At 58.1% G+C, this 14,154-nt stretch overlaps 1 protein-coding gene across 1 annotated transcript; it reads left to right on the top strand.

Moving 5' to 3' along the window:
* Positions 1–2,862: 2,862 nt before the first annotated feature.
* SLC35D1 (solute carrier family 35 member D1) lies at positions 2,863–13,862 on the top strand. The gene is made up of 12 exons (XM_036388157.2): positions 2,863–4,123; positions 4,541–4,574; positions 4,652–4,738; positions 5,573–5,640; positions 6,572–6,643; positions 7,222–7,290; positions 7,550–7,652; positions 8,137–8,229; positions 10,322–10,389; positions 10,736–10,814; positions 10,977–11,059; positions 11,722–13,862. Exons 1-12 carry the CDS (start codon positions 3,141–3,143, stop codon positions 11,828–11,830), a joined length of 1,848 nt encoding a protein of 615 aa, XP_036244050.2. The 5' UTR covers positions 2,863–3,140; the 3' UTR covers positions 11,831–13,862.
* The last annotated feature ends 292 nt before the right edge of the window (positions 13,863–14,154 follow it).

Genomic DNA, 14,154 nt, shown 5'->3' with positions numbered 1-14,154 from the left:
TCTTCCCGCAGATTCCTCCTTCCCCTGCTCAGGAATCTCAGCTGCTGCCGCCTTCCCCTGAGGCAGCTCCACCGCCCCGACTTTCCAACCCCCTCGTGTCGGGAGCTCTCTGTGCTTTGCTCGGGTGTTCCTCAGGGCCTGATGGAAACTGAGGCAGGGTCAGGCTGGGTTTAGGGAGAAACTCCTCCCTGTGAGGCTGGGGAGGCCCAGAGCAGCTGTGGCTGCCCCTGGATCCTGCAGGGTCCAGGGCCAGGCTGGACAGGGCTGGAGCAACCTGGGACAAAGGGGAACAAGGTGAGGTTTGTGCTCCTCAAACCATTCCAGGAGTGTGATCCTCTGTCCAGAGGTGGAAATGAAATGCACCTTTCTGCATTCAGGTGCCCTGCAGAGGGTCCCTCCCGAGGCTGGCACGGCCCCACAGCCCCTCCAGCACAGCCGGGACGGTGCTTTGGGACGGTGCTTTGGTGCTTTGGGACGGTGCTTTGGTGCTTTGGTGCTTTGGTGCCTTAGGACGGTGCTTTGGTGCCTTGGGACGGTGCTTTGGGACGGTGCTTTGGTGCTTTGGGACGGTGCTTTGGGATCCCAGCCTGGCCCGGGGCCGGGCTCAGCCCCCCCAGCAGCCCCCAGGTTTTGGGGGCGCCGCTCCCGGAGCCCCGGCCCCGCTCCCCGGGGCTGTGCTGGGCTTTCCCCGCGCCGCCGATGGCATCAGCCCGGCACAGCCCCTGTCACTGTCACTGTCATCGCTGCTGCCACCACCCCCTGCCCTGGCCTGCAGCCCCCGCGGGGTCGGCAGGGAGATGCAAATATCATTAATGGATCGATGGAACGTTTGTCATCCTTGGTGCGCTCGGGCAGAGCAAGGAAAGGTCGGGACGGACGCGGCTCTGCTGCCCAGAGCGGAGCCCTTGTGTCACCCCCGGGCCGGGGGACACAGGTGGGGCACAGGCTCGGACCCTTCTCGCCCTGCTGGCAGCTGAGAGGGGACACTCGGATATTTGATCTTAAAGCTGCCGCGGTGGCAGCTGAGCCGGGGCTGAGGACACTGTCCCCCCGGGGGCTCCCCTGTCCCCCCGGGGGCTCCCCTGTCCCTCCGGTGGGGGTTCCGGGGACAGGGACACGCCAGAGGGACAGGAATGGGCGCTGCTGGCACGGCGCTCCGGGCAGGATCGGGTTCCTCTCCGTGCTGGAGCAGTCGCTGTTCCCTTCCCAGGTCCAAGCCCCGGGCTCGCTGCAGGAACAAGGAAGGTGATGCCAATGTCAAAGCTGTGATTTTTGGCTGGGGTAAAAGGGCACCCGAGATATGAGGAGGTTGCTCCCGGACTTTAAAGTCCGTTTGTCCTTCCTGTGAGCCGTGCCAGGGAACAGCCCCTGCTCCTTGCCGGGAAAAGCAAAGCTGGGGCAGGGTTGGCTTTTCCCCGCCGGGGGAGAGCGCCAGGCCAGCCCAGCGTGCCGGGGCGAGCAGAGCTGTGCCCCGGGGCCACCGTGCCCCGCTTCCCTGCCGAGCCTGCAGGCCCTGGCTGTGCCCAGGCAGGTCCTGGCAGCGGGAAAATGGGGAATAACCCTTCCCAAAAGGGGCTGTAAACACCGCCCTGGCCACGGGCAGTGAATGTCCCGCTGCTGCCTTCCCTCCTCATCCCAAACCAGCCCTGGAGGGGTTTAAAAGCCACATGGGATAGGGGCGGCCTTAGCAGTGCTGGAACGGTTGGGCTGGATGGGCTTTGAGGGCTTTTCCAACCTGAACGATCCGAGGATTGATGGAATTGCTGCCATTTCCAGGCTGAGCTGATCCCTCATCCCCGTGCCCGCCCCATTCCCCCCACGCCACCGGAGCAGCTCTCCCGAGGCTGCAGCTTTGTCCCTCCACCCGTGTCCTGTCCCCCCGGGGGCTCCGGGACGCTGTGGGGACGGAGCTGTGCCCAGGAGGGATCGGGCTGGGGTTCCCGCGGTGTCACCGAGGCGTGCGTGTCACCCCTGTCCCCCAGCCCTCAGTCTGCTCACTGCGCCCCGCAGGGCGGGGGCGTTTTCGCGCTCCAAGCCGCCTTGTTTTGGGATTTTTCCACTTGGCAGAGCATAGCCCGGAGGGGAAGATTTAATCTCTGAAAGGGAAGGGCCGCTGCCAAAATCCTGCGTGCGGGGTCAGCCGAGGGCAGCAGCCGGCAGGGAGCAGGGCCCCGGGGCCGCCGTGCCAGGGACAGCGCTGCCAGCCCAGCTCTGACCCGCGGCTCTGCCCTGTCCCCTGCCCGCGTTTGGTGTCCCCTTGTCCCTGCAGAGTCCCCGGCAGTGCCACCCCGTGTGTGACCTCACCCGCCCCCCCTCCTCCTGCTCATGGCCCCCACGCCAGGCCCGGGGGGTTCCCCTCACCGATGCTGCCCGCCCCAAACCCCCGGGCGATGCCCCCCTTGCTGCGCCCCCGCACCAGCCCCGTGCCACCCCATCAATGCCCCCCAAACCAGCCCCGTCCCACCCCATCAATGCCCCCCAAACCAGCCCCATCCCACCCCATCAATGCCCCCAAACCAGCCCCGTGCCACCCTATCAATGCCCCTGCACCAGCCCCGTCCCACCCCATCAATGCCCCTGCACCAGCCCCGTCCCACTCCATCAATGCCCCCAAATCAGCCCAGTCCCACCCCATCAATGCCCCCAAACCAGCCCCGTGCCACCCCATCAATGCCCCTGCACCAGCCCCGTGCCACCCCATCAATGCCCCCCAAACCAGCCCCGTCCCACCCCATCAATGCCCCTGCACCAGCCCCGTCCCACCCCATCAATGCCCCCCAAACCAGCCCTGTGCCACCCCATCAATGCCCCCCAAACCAGCCCCGTGCCACCCCATCAATGCCCCTGCACCAGCCCCGTCCCACCCCATCAATGCCCCCGCACCAGCCCCCGAGCCCTGCCCACCCCTCCCCGCAGTGTCCCCAGGCATTTCCCGTGCCATGCCTTCCCCTGGCAGAATCCCCCTGCCCCAACCCCTCCGTTCTATCCCAGCCCCCATCACATCCCCCCCCATCGATGCCCCCATCCCTGCCCCTGTGCCACCATCCCACCCCATCGCTGTTCCCCATCCCAGCCCCCTGTGCGATGTCCCCCATCCCCCTGTGTGATGTTCCCCACCCCTGTCCCCTAATCCCTGTGCAATGTCCCCATCGCTGTGCCCCCCCTGTACCACGTCCCTGTCCCTGTCGCCCGTGCCATGTCCCCATCCCTGTCCCCATCCCTGTCTTCCCACCAGGCCGTGTCCCCATCCCTGTCCCATTCCCTATACCGTGTCTCCATCCCTATCCGCACCCCTGTCCCCTATGCCATGTCCCCCATCCCTGTCCCCCCCCGTGTGCTGTCCTCATCCCTGTCCCCCCTCGTGCCATGTCCCCATCCCTGTGCCATGTCCCCATCCCTGTCCCTATCCCTATCCCCATCCTTGTGCCATGTCCCCATCCCTATCCCTGTCCCCACCTCCCCATCCCTATCCCCATCCTTATCCCTATCCCTATCTCCCCATCCCTGTCCCCATCCCTGTGCCATGTCCTCATCCCTATCTCCCCATTCCTATCTCCCCATCCCCATCCCCGTCGCCATCCCTGTCCCCATCCCTGTCCCTATCTCCCATCCCTATCTCCCCATCCCTATGCCATGTCCTCATTCCTATCCCCATCCCTGTCCCTATCCCCATCTCCCCATCCCTGTCCCCATCCCTGTGCCATGTCCCCATCCCTATCTCCCCATCCCTATCTCCCCATCCCTATCTCCCCATCCCTATCTCCCCATCCCTGTCCCCGTCCCTGTCCCCCCTGTCCCATCTCCCCCTCCCCGTCCCCGTGTCCCAGGCCCCTCCCCGCTCCCTCCCCGCTCTGTCCCGGTCCCTCCCCGCGGCTGCGCGCTCCCGCCGCTCCCGCCCCGCCCCAGCCATGTCGGTGCCGCGCAGACGCCCCGGGGCCGCGGCCGGGGGGGGGCCCGAGGGGGCGGCCCAGGGGGGAGCCCCCGCCGGAGCCCCCGCGCCCGGCGATGCGGAGCGGGGCATGGCGGCCCCGCCGCTCTGCCTGCGCCTGCTGGCCGCCGCCTTCTACGGCCTCAGCTCCTTCCTCATCGTCGTCGTCAACAAGAGCGTCCTCACCTCCTACGGGTACGGCCGAGCCGCCGGGACCCCCCCCCACCCCCCTCCCCGGGATCGGGAATTCCCTCCCCGATCGGGACCACCCACCCTGGGATCGGGATAGCGCCCCGGGATCGGGACCCCCCCACCCTGGGATTGAGGTACCTCCCTGGGATCGGAATAACCCCCCCGGGATCGGCGTGGGCACCCCCCGTGGGATGGGGACCGGGACCCCGCCATTCACTCCGGTCCCTGCGCTCGGGTCCCCCCCTGTGTCACCCCCCCCTGCCCCGGGTCTTTCCCAGCCCTTACCCCCTTTCCCCGCTTTGGGGCTGCCGCCCCCCACCCCGTCCTGTCCTCTCCCCGACCCCGGCTGTCCCCATGCGGTGTCCCCATGGCCGTGGGGCCATGTGCGGGACCCCCCTGATCCGTGCTCTCCTCCCGCAGGTTCCCGTCCTCGCTGTGCGTGGGGCTGGGCCAGGTGAGTGGGACCCCGCGGTGTCCCCGCACGCCGTGCTGGGGCTTTGGGGGCCGTGGGTGACCCCTGCTCTCTTGCAGATGGTGGCCACGGTGGCCGTGCTCTGGGCGGGGAAGGCGCTGCGGGTGGTCAAGTTCCCTGACCTGGACAGACACATCCCCCGGCGGGTGAGACCCCTCCCCAGCACCCCAATCCCCTTCCCAAACACCCAAATCCCCTCCCCGGGCTCCTTTCCCCAGCCCCAGGGTCCCTGTCCCACCAGGGGCTCTTTGGGATGCCCGTGCCCGTTCCGGGGATCCTGGAGCTCCGGGACACGTGTGTGAGTGTGAGTGTGAGTGTGTGAGTGTGTGTTTGTGTGAGTGTGAGTTTGTGTGTGTGTGTGTGTGAGTGTTTGTGTGTGTGAGTGTGAGAGTGTGTGAGTGTGTGTTTGTGTGAGTGTGAGTGTGTGTTTGTGTGTGTGAGTGTGAGTTTGTGTGTGAGTGTGAGTGTGTGTTTGTGTGTGTGAGTGTGTGTTTGTGTGAGTGTGAGTGTGTGTTTGTGTGAGTGTGTGTTTGTGTGTGAGTGTGTGTGTGAGTGTGTTTGTGTGTGTGAGTGTGTGTTTGTGTGAGTGTGAGTGTGTGTTTGTGTGTGTTTGTGTGTGAGTGTGTGTGTGAGTGTGTTTGTGTGTGTGAGTGTGTGTTTGTGTGAGTGTGTGTTTGTATGTGTTTGTGTGTGAGTGTGTGTGTGAGTGTGTTTGTGTGTGTGTGTGTTAGTGTGTGTGTGTGTTTGTATGTGTTTGTGTGTGAGTGTGTGTGTGAGTGTGTTTGTGTGTGTGAGTGTGTGTTTGTGTGAGTGTGTGTGTGAGTGTTTGTGAGTGTGGTAGTGTGAGTGTGTGTTAGTGTGAGTGTGAGTGTGAAGGTTTCCATGGCGGGTGGGAATAATTCCATTCTATTTTTATCTCCCGAGGCTGCTCGGGGAGCTCCCGGCTCGCTCCCACAGCCTTTTTCCCCTCTCCTTTCCAGACATTTCCTCTACCTCTCCTGTACTTCGGGAACCAGATCACAGGACTGTTCAGCACAAAGAAACTGAAGTAGGGATGGGTTTCCTGCCCGGGGAGGGTTTGGCCGTTCCTCGGGGCTTTCCGGGGTTGCCAGGGAGCCCTGCGGGCCCCGGGGCTGTGGGCGATGGGGCAGGAGGAGCCGCTCGGGGCCCTGCTCTTCCCTTCCTCCCTTCCTTCCCTGCCCACGCCGGGATGTGCCACGTGCGTGTTCCCAAATGCTCCCCGCGGGCAGGGAGGGACACGGGGCTGGCCCTTAACCACGGGGTGAGGTCTGGGGGTGTCCCTGGGGTCCCCCATCCCCGCAGGCTCCGTTCTAGGGGGTGTGGGAGCAGTGCCATTCCCATAAGGGAATTCCCTCCTAAGGGCAGGGGCAGGCCAATCCTATATCCCTGCTCCCATCCCATATCCCTATTCTGCTCCCATTTCCCTGCTCCCATCCCATATCCCTATTCTGCTCCCATATCCCTGGTCCCATCCCTGTCCCTATTCTGATCCCATGGCCCTGCTCCGATCCCATGGCCCTGCTCCCATCCCATATCCCTGCTCCAATCCCATATCCCTGCTCCCATCCCGTATCCCTGCTCCGATCCCATATCCTTTCTCCAATCCCATATCCTTTCTCCAATCCCATACCCCTATTCTGATCCCATACCCCTATTCTGATCCCATATCCCTGCTCTGATCCCATACCCCTGCTCTGATCCCATATCCTTTCTCCAATCCCATACCCCTGCTCTGATCCCATACCCCTATTCTGATCCCATATCCCTGCTCCCATCCCATATCCCTGCTCCCATCCCATATCCTTTCTCCAATTCCATACCCCTGCTCTGGTCCCATATCCCTGCTCTGATCCCATACCCCTATTCTGATCCCATATCCTTTCTCCAATCCCATATCCCTGCTCCATTTGGGGCTCGGGGAAGGGGTCACAGCCTCTCAGTGCTGCCCTTCCCCGCAGCCTGCCCATGTTCACGGTGCTGCGGAGGTTTTCCATCCTGTTCACGATGTTTGCCGAGGGATTCCTGCTCAAGTGAGTGCTGCCAGCCCCGGGGCTGGGTTTGGGGCCAGGCTCGGGAGGTTCGGGGCTGCCGGGCCGGGTTTGGGGCCGGGAGGGGACGGGAGGAGGGGGCGGGTTTGGAGCTGCCGGATCCATCCCATCCCATCCCATCCCATCCCATCCCATCCCATCCCATCCCATCCCATCCCATCCCATCCCATCCCATCCCGGGGGAGCTGGCAGAGAGGGATGTGCTGCTCCCCTTTGGGAGGTGCGGGGTGCTGTGCCAGCCCCAGCTCCTGCAGGGATCCCAAAGCCCTCTGGATCCCAAAGCTCTGGCTGGAGCTGCTCCGTGCCCGGCTGAGCCCCTCCTGCCCTGCCCCAGGCAGAGCTGCAGCTCCTCCAGGCTCAGTTCTTTATCTTCTAAAACAATCACAGAGATAATTGTCTAAAGTGTCTTTGCTCCTGCAGGGGTTGGTTGGGTTGGGCTTGGGTTGGGCTTGGTTTGGGGTTTTCCCCCTTTCCTCAGGAAGAAAAGCTGCTCCCTGCTCCGGGTGCTGCCAAGGACTGAGCAGCGGCTGATGCCGTGTCCTGCTGCCTCTGTTTTCCAGGAAGAAGTTTTCCTGGAGCATTCAGATGACAGTATTTGCCATGATCTTTGGTGCATTTGTGGCTGCCAGGTGAGCTGTCCCCATTCCCATATCCATTGGCAGTGGAGTTCCCTGGAGTGTCCCAAGAACAGAGGGATTCCACACTGACTTTCCCCCTGCCAGACGTGCTCTCCAGTAGGAAGGAATGTTTTCCTGACCCAAATCCCACCCCCTCCTCCCATGATGAGCTTTTCCTGCCAACTTGCTGGCTCCACAGAAGGTGGAAGGGACCTTCCAGGCGCTGTCCCTGCACAGCCAGAGCTTTAATTCCTGATTTTCCTCCTCCCAGTGCTGACTTGGCATTCGACATGGAGGGATACATTTTTATCCTCATCAACGACGCCTTAACAGCTGCAAACGGTGCCTACGTGAAACAGAAGCTGGATTCCAAGGTGGGATGAGCTCTGGCTTCCTCTGGGATGTTGGGATTTTGGTTTCTGTGAGGGCAGAGGGGGAGGCACAGCCATCCCATTCCCAAAATCCGTCCAGAGCTGGAGAGGGGCTGGGGACGAGGGACAGGACACAGGGAGTGGCTGGCAGCTGAAAGAAGGTAGATTGAGATATTGGGATATTGGGAAGGAATTCCTGGCTGGGCTGGAATTCCCAGAGCAGCTGTGGCTGCCCCTGCATCCCTGGCAGTGCCCAAGGCCAGGCTGGAGCAGCCTGGGATGGTGGAAGGTCCCTGCCCATGGGACTGGATGAGCTTTAAGCTCCCTCCCAACCCAAACCAGCCTGGAATTCCATGAGATACGAGAATTCCCACCCTCCAGCTCCTCTGTCTGGAGGAATCCCACCGGGATTCAGCTCCAGGCCCAGTGGCAGTGTGAGCAGGAGTTTCTGTTCCCACTCCAGCCCCTGGGTGTTTCCCATTTCCAGGAGCTGGGGAAGTATGGTCTGCTCTACTACAATGCACTGTTCATGATCCTGCCCACCCTGGCCATTGCCTACATCACTGGAGATGCACAGAAGGTAGGACAGCCACCCCAAAATCCACCCCAAAATCCACCCCAAAGTCCTTGGGCTCTGGCACACTGTCACATGGGGGAGCTGGGGAAGGGGGTGCCCCAAAACCACCCCAGCAGAAGGGAGCCACAACTTCTACGTTGGACTTGAACCCACAGAGTTGCTCCATTCAGGCATTTTTGTAATGCCTGAGGAATGGGGAAGTGGAGAGCAAGGAGAAGACACAAATATTATTTAAAGAAGCTGAGTAATTTTAGAATCAATGAGTTTCTTCAAACTTTTTTTTTCCTGTCCTTCTCCTCTCACTGGGGCAGTTTTGTGGAGTCACTGTGTGGGTTTGCTTTGCTTGTGGTGCCTGGAGATGATAATAATATTAATAATACTAATAAATAAAACAATAATAGTAATAACAATAGCAATAATGATAGCAATAATAATAATGATAGTAATAATAATTTACCTATGGTTCTATATACATGAAATTATTATTTATTATTACTATGATTATAATTATTTACCTGTGGTCCTGTATACATTAAATTATTAATTATTACTAATATTACATTATTATTAATTATTACTAATATTACATTATTATTATTATTATTATTATTATTATTATTATTAGCTTGTGTTGTTGTACTCATTGATGTGCAGCTGGCTCTCCTGAGCAACAAATTCCTTTTTCCTGCCTGTTTTTTTGGAGATCTCCTCCATGTGCAGGGAATTCAGATAAATTCTCTCCCCCAAAGGCTGGGGGTGTTGCCCACCCTGGGGGTGGCCCTGCCACCCCCTCTGTCCCCCAGCCTGGTGGCTTTGTCCTCGTTAGGAGCTTAAAGCCCAGGGATAATGAGCTGGGCTTAGCAGGGGTGGCAGGAGGGGTGAAGGTGGCTCAGCCCCGCCCTCCAGAGCAGCTCCCAGGGCTGGATTTGGGATAAAAGTGCTCATTTAGGAGCAGGAGCTGGGCCTGGGCAGGAAAACGTGGCTGTGAGCAGCCTCTGTTCAGCCCAGAGAGAGAAATGGCTTTTTTTAAATTTGCTTTTCCCCTGAATGAACTCCTTTCTGGGCTGCACAAAGATGTGCTCTGTGCCGGGGCTGCTGCCAGGAAACTCCAGCTCCAGGAACCCCCTGGGAAGGGCTGGGAGGGGGGCTGGGGGCCTCTCCTGTGCCTCTGGCTCTGGGAATTCCTGTGGTTGCTCTGGAGGCAGCCCAGGTAACACATCCTGCTCTGTGCAGGATTCCTGGGAAAAGGGGATGCAGGAGCTGCAGGAGGGGCCCCCAGGGCTGGAATTGGGTGTCCCTGGGGAAGGGCATTCCCAGGTGCCTGGCAGGAGCCCTGGCTGCTCTGGCATTCCCTGCCCAGCTTGGGGGGATGAGGGAGCAGCTCTTGCCCTGTGGCTGAGGCTGCCTGGTCCCTCTGGGGCAGGTGCGATTCCACCTGGATTTTGGCTCTTTCCAAGGGTGGAGGCTCCCCCACTTCCCTGGGCAAGCTTTGCCCCTCTCCCAGTGCTGCAGACATCCAGAGGGACCCCCCTGTGTGTCCCTGTGTGCCTGGGGTGCTGTCCCTGGGCACCTTGGGCAGAGCCTGGCCCCTGGGTGAGAGCCCTGAGTGTCCTCAGGGATGCTCCAGTCCCTGCAGGACCTTGCTGGCCCCTCTGGACTCTCTGTGGCACTGGACCCAGCCCTCCAGGTGCTCTCCAAACCCCAGGAGCCCAGGGAAAAGCCCTTCCCTGAAATCCAGGCTGCCTCGAGCCACCCTCAGCAGCATCTCCAGGTCACAGCTCCCTTGGGATGAGAGTTGTGGTTTGCAGGGAGTGAAAGCCAAAATGATCCAATTCTGGAGAGCAGCCAGCTGGGAGATGCCTCTCCTGAGCCCTCTGGCTTGTCACACTCATCCCCTGCCTTTTCCAGGAGGAATGAGCTGGGTGCTGAGGCTGGAGGTGCTGCCGGGGGGGATCCCCAGCTTTGGGATGTCATTCCAGGCTTGGGGTGGGGTTGGTTTTTCCTGCTGTGAGGTGCCAGCTGATGCTGGGGGGTTGTTCCTTGTCCTGCTGGGAATGGTGTGATTGCCAGGGCTCTGAAGGTGCTGTTCCTGCAGGCAGTGGAGTACCAGGGCTGGGCAGACACCTTCTTCCTCGTGCAGTTCACGCTGTCCTGTGTCATGGGGTAAGCACTGGGCTGGGAGCAGGGAAGGCACCTCCATCCCAGAAAAGGGGGATTCTGGTGCCCTGGTGTTGTTAAAAACCATCACAAATCCTCGGTCCTGCTAGGGAGACCATGCCTGAGAGCTCTGGTGGGTGGGGATTATCTCCCACCCTCCTCCAGTGCAGGTTTAGCTGAAAAAGGGGGGAAAAAAGGATGGGAATGGGCCCTGGAATCCTGGAATGCTTTGGGTTGGGAGCCACCTTAGGCTCCCCTCATTCCCTGAAGGGCAGGGACCCCTTCCCAGGCCAGGGTGGGGGGATGAGGTGGTTCCCAAGGGGCTGTCCCTGATGGTGGCTCTTTTCCACAGGTTTATTTTGATGTATTCCACAGTTCTTTGCACTCAGTACAACTCTGCTCTTACAACTACAATAGTTGGCTGCATCAAGGTGAGTGGCATTCCCTGCTCCCCAAAAAGCCCCTCACTTATCCCTTGGGAATTGCATTAACTCCTCATGTTCCCCCCCCGCATTCCCTTTTCCATAAATTCCCTTTTCCATACAATTCCCGTGTCTCAGGCTGTTTGTTCCTCCCATCTTGTTCCTTTGCAGAATATTTTAATAACCTATATTGGGATGTTTTTTGGAGGAGATTATATTTTTACATGGATGAACTTCATTGGTCTAAATATCAGGTAAGAGCAGAGGTTCATTTATGACTTGTAACTGAAAACTGGGGTGAAACTGAAACGATTTGACAGATTTAATGGATTTCCCCCCCCAAAAAAAACCCCATGGATTTGGGTTTTTGTACTTGGCCTTCTTGTGCTTGTGCTTGGGTTTTGTGCCTTGTGCTTAGGTTTTGTGGGATGTTCCCAAACTTGGTTTGTTTTAAAGCCAGGAGAACCCACAGGGCTATTTTAGCAGGAAAATGAAGCATTCCCTGAGTTACCAAGCAGAGTCATGGAATTAAGGCAGCAAAAGAAGAATTTTGGGGATTATTTCGTTTTCATTATTATTTTGGGGGGATTATTTCAATTTCAAGAATTTGGGGATTATTTCTTATTATTTCTTATTCTTCTTACTATTATTTGGGGATTCATCTTATTTATTCTTATCATTGGAAAAGTCTCCTTTCTGGGCTGTGTTGTGGGAGTCTCTCCTGTCCTTTGGGGGCGGAACAGCTCTGGAATGAAGCAAAGCCGCTGGGTTTGGGAGGAGAGCTGGGAATTCTGCTGGAGCAGATCCTGGTGCCGCGGCTCTGCCTTTCCCTGGGGGGGTGTTTGAGAGTTGGGAGTTTCCAGGAGCTGGGAGTTTCCTGGAGCTGCTCCCCACGCGCTGCCCGAATCTCTTGCAGTATTGCTGGGAGCCTGGTGTACTCCTACATCACCTTCACGGAGGAGCAGCTGAGCAAGGAGCCGGATGCTGGCAGCAAGCTGGACCTGCGGGGCAAGAGCTCGGTGTGAGCGGGGCGGGGCTGCACGGGAGCCGAGCTCAGCGCTCCTGCCCGCCCGATGCGGGCAGCGAGCCCGGGGGTGCTCTTGATTAGCACGGCTGAGATTGCTGCCTTCCTTCACAAACCCTCGGGAACACCCACCCAGCCTGCGCGGGGAAGGAGGAGCCTAATTAAGCCTGATTAACGGGAGGAATTAACGGGAGGAATTAACGGGTTTCTAATCAAGGCAGGGCTGGCAGTGGAGATGGGCACGGGCAGGGCAGGGCTGGCAGCTCTGCCCCGGGGTGTGCCAGGGTGTTCCTGGCTGGATCTGCTGATCCCAGGGGGTGGGAGGCTGGGGCTGGCTCTGGGCCCAGCCTGTTCCCTCTGGAACACGGCAATGCCCTGGGAGCTGCTCCTGGGCTGGGCCAAGACCTCCTGGATGAAGTTCACTGCTCTCTGGACTGAAGTTTTAAGCTGTTTTCTGTTGATTTCCTGTTGGTTTGGTCCATTAACCCACTTTCCAAGCTGGGTTTGCCCTCCTGGCTCTCTCAGAGCCCTGCATCCACCTCAGTCTTTCGGAGGCTGGGTGACATTCCCAGCAGGAAGGGCTTTCCTGCCCTGCTGAGCTCTGCAGCCTCCCTTGGAGCAGCCTGGGGTTGGGAAAGCTGCTGCCTTACTGGGAAGGTGCCAGGGAGGAGCTGCTGGGAGCACGGGAGAGCCAAGGTCGTCCCACCTGGCACAGCACATCAGGGAATCTGCAGCTCCCACCCCTGGAAGAGGCACAAGGACTTAAATCTTCTTTTTTTGGCAAGTACAGGGGGCCCCGTAATTCTTGTTTCCATGGAATGAATCACCCTGGGTTTGTGACCCACTAGAAGAATGGGAATTGTAGAACACTGGGCAGTGTTCAGTGATTTTTAAAGGTTGTCTTACCCAGCACTTCTTTCCAGGTCTCCTTGGATTGTCTTTTGGTTTTAAAAGAATTGTTTTTAAGCTTGGTTAAAAAGCTTTTAGTAAAATAATGTATTGAGAGATTTTTGTACCCTAACAGCTTCTCTAGACACTGACAGTGGGGGTTTTTAGGAGCTATTTGTCTAAACTGGAACTGCTGTTGGGCAAAGCTGCATTTGTTGGAGTTTACTGGAAGGTTTTGGATGGGAAGGAGATTTTCTGTGAGGGTGCAGCTCCAGCCTGGTGTGCTGGGGAAGGTGTGGAGCGAGTCAGCTGCTGCCTGCTCCAACATCCCGCTCCTGGAGCAATTCCAGAGCCACAATTCCCCTTTTTTGTGGGATTTTGTGGTCACTGCAGGGCAGTTGGGATGTCCTGGAGCAGCCCCTCAGCACATTCCCCCTCTGAGCACAGCAAAAAACAAATCCCTGATTATTTTGTCTCCCAAAATTCCATTAAACCTTGGCTTTGTCAGGGGGAGAGAGGGTCACAAACCCTTCCTGGTGTGCACAAACCCCTCAGTCCCAGCCCAGATGGGGTTGCTGGTCCCAGTACTGGTTCTGTACTGGTTGTTCTGGTTCTGTACTGGTTCTGTACTGGTTCTGTACTGGTCCTGTCCTGGTTCCCAGTGCCCAAGTGCTGCTGGGGCTCCTGCCCCCAGCTCCTGTCCCTTGCTGCAGCATTCCCAATTCCCAAACCCCAATTCCCAAATCCCTTTTTTCTCCCCCGCGTGCTCCGACTGCGCCGTGCTGAGCTCACAGCCAGCAGGGTGATTCTGCCAGAGGGGTTTTTATGATTTTCTGTTTGTTTTTGAATCTACTGGCTAGATTTGCAGTCCTAACAGAGAAGGGTTTTTAAAGCTTTTTTTGTCCATGCTGGGATCCTGCTGGATCCTGAACACTGGGAAAGCCAAGAATTCCTCTAACAGTATTTTCTATGCTATTAATTGACTAAAAAACAAATGTTTTCTATAGAGAATCTATTTACAAAATGAGCATTTTAGTGATGAAAACCTGAATGTATGGCAGGCTGTGGATGTGAGGAATGAGAGCAGAAAGGATTTATGTGCCTCTGTATTTTTGTATTTGCTTCCAATAAACCAATGAACCAAAGGTGCTGCTGCCTCACCCCTCTCTTCCCTGGCTGGAGGGGATGGGAATGCTGGGGTGGATAAATCAGGGATTTAGGGGGCTCCTCACAGCCCCCAGTCCCTGCAGGGTGAGGGAGGGATTCCAGCTTTGAATATTCCTTGAGAAGGGATTTGGGAAACATTATGGGGAATGAAGGGAACAGCTGGGAGCTGATGCAGAAAAATGGGTTTTGTTTCCATGGGTTTCAGTGCAGAGTAACAGAGTCACTGCTCTCCCATCCTCTGAGAGGGAATATTCCACCCCTCTGGAGCAA

Source organism: Molothrus ater, chromosome 9 (genome assembly GCF_012460135.2).
Source record: "Molothrus ater isolate BHLD 08-10-18 breed brown headed cowbird chromosome 9, BPBGC_Mater_1.1, whole genome shotgun sequence".
In the NCBI taxonomy this organism is placed as follows: Eukaryota; Metazoa; Chordata; class Aves; order Passeriformes; family Icteridae; genus Molothrus; species Molothrus ater.
Note: the sequence above shows the minus strand (reverse complement) of the source record. Positions and strands in the feature narration are given on the sequence as shown.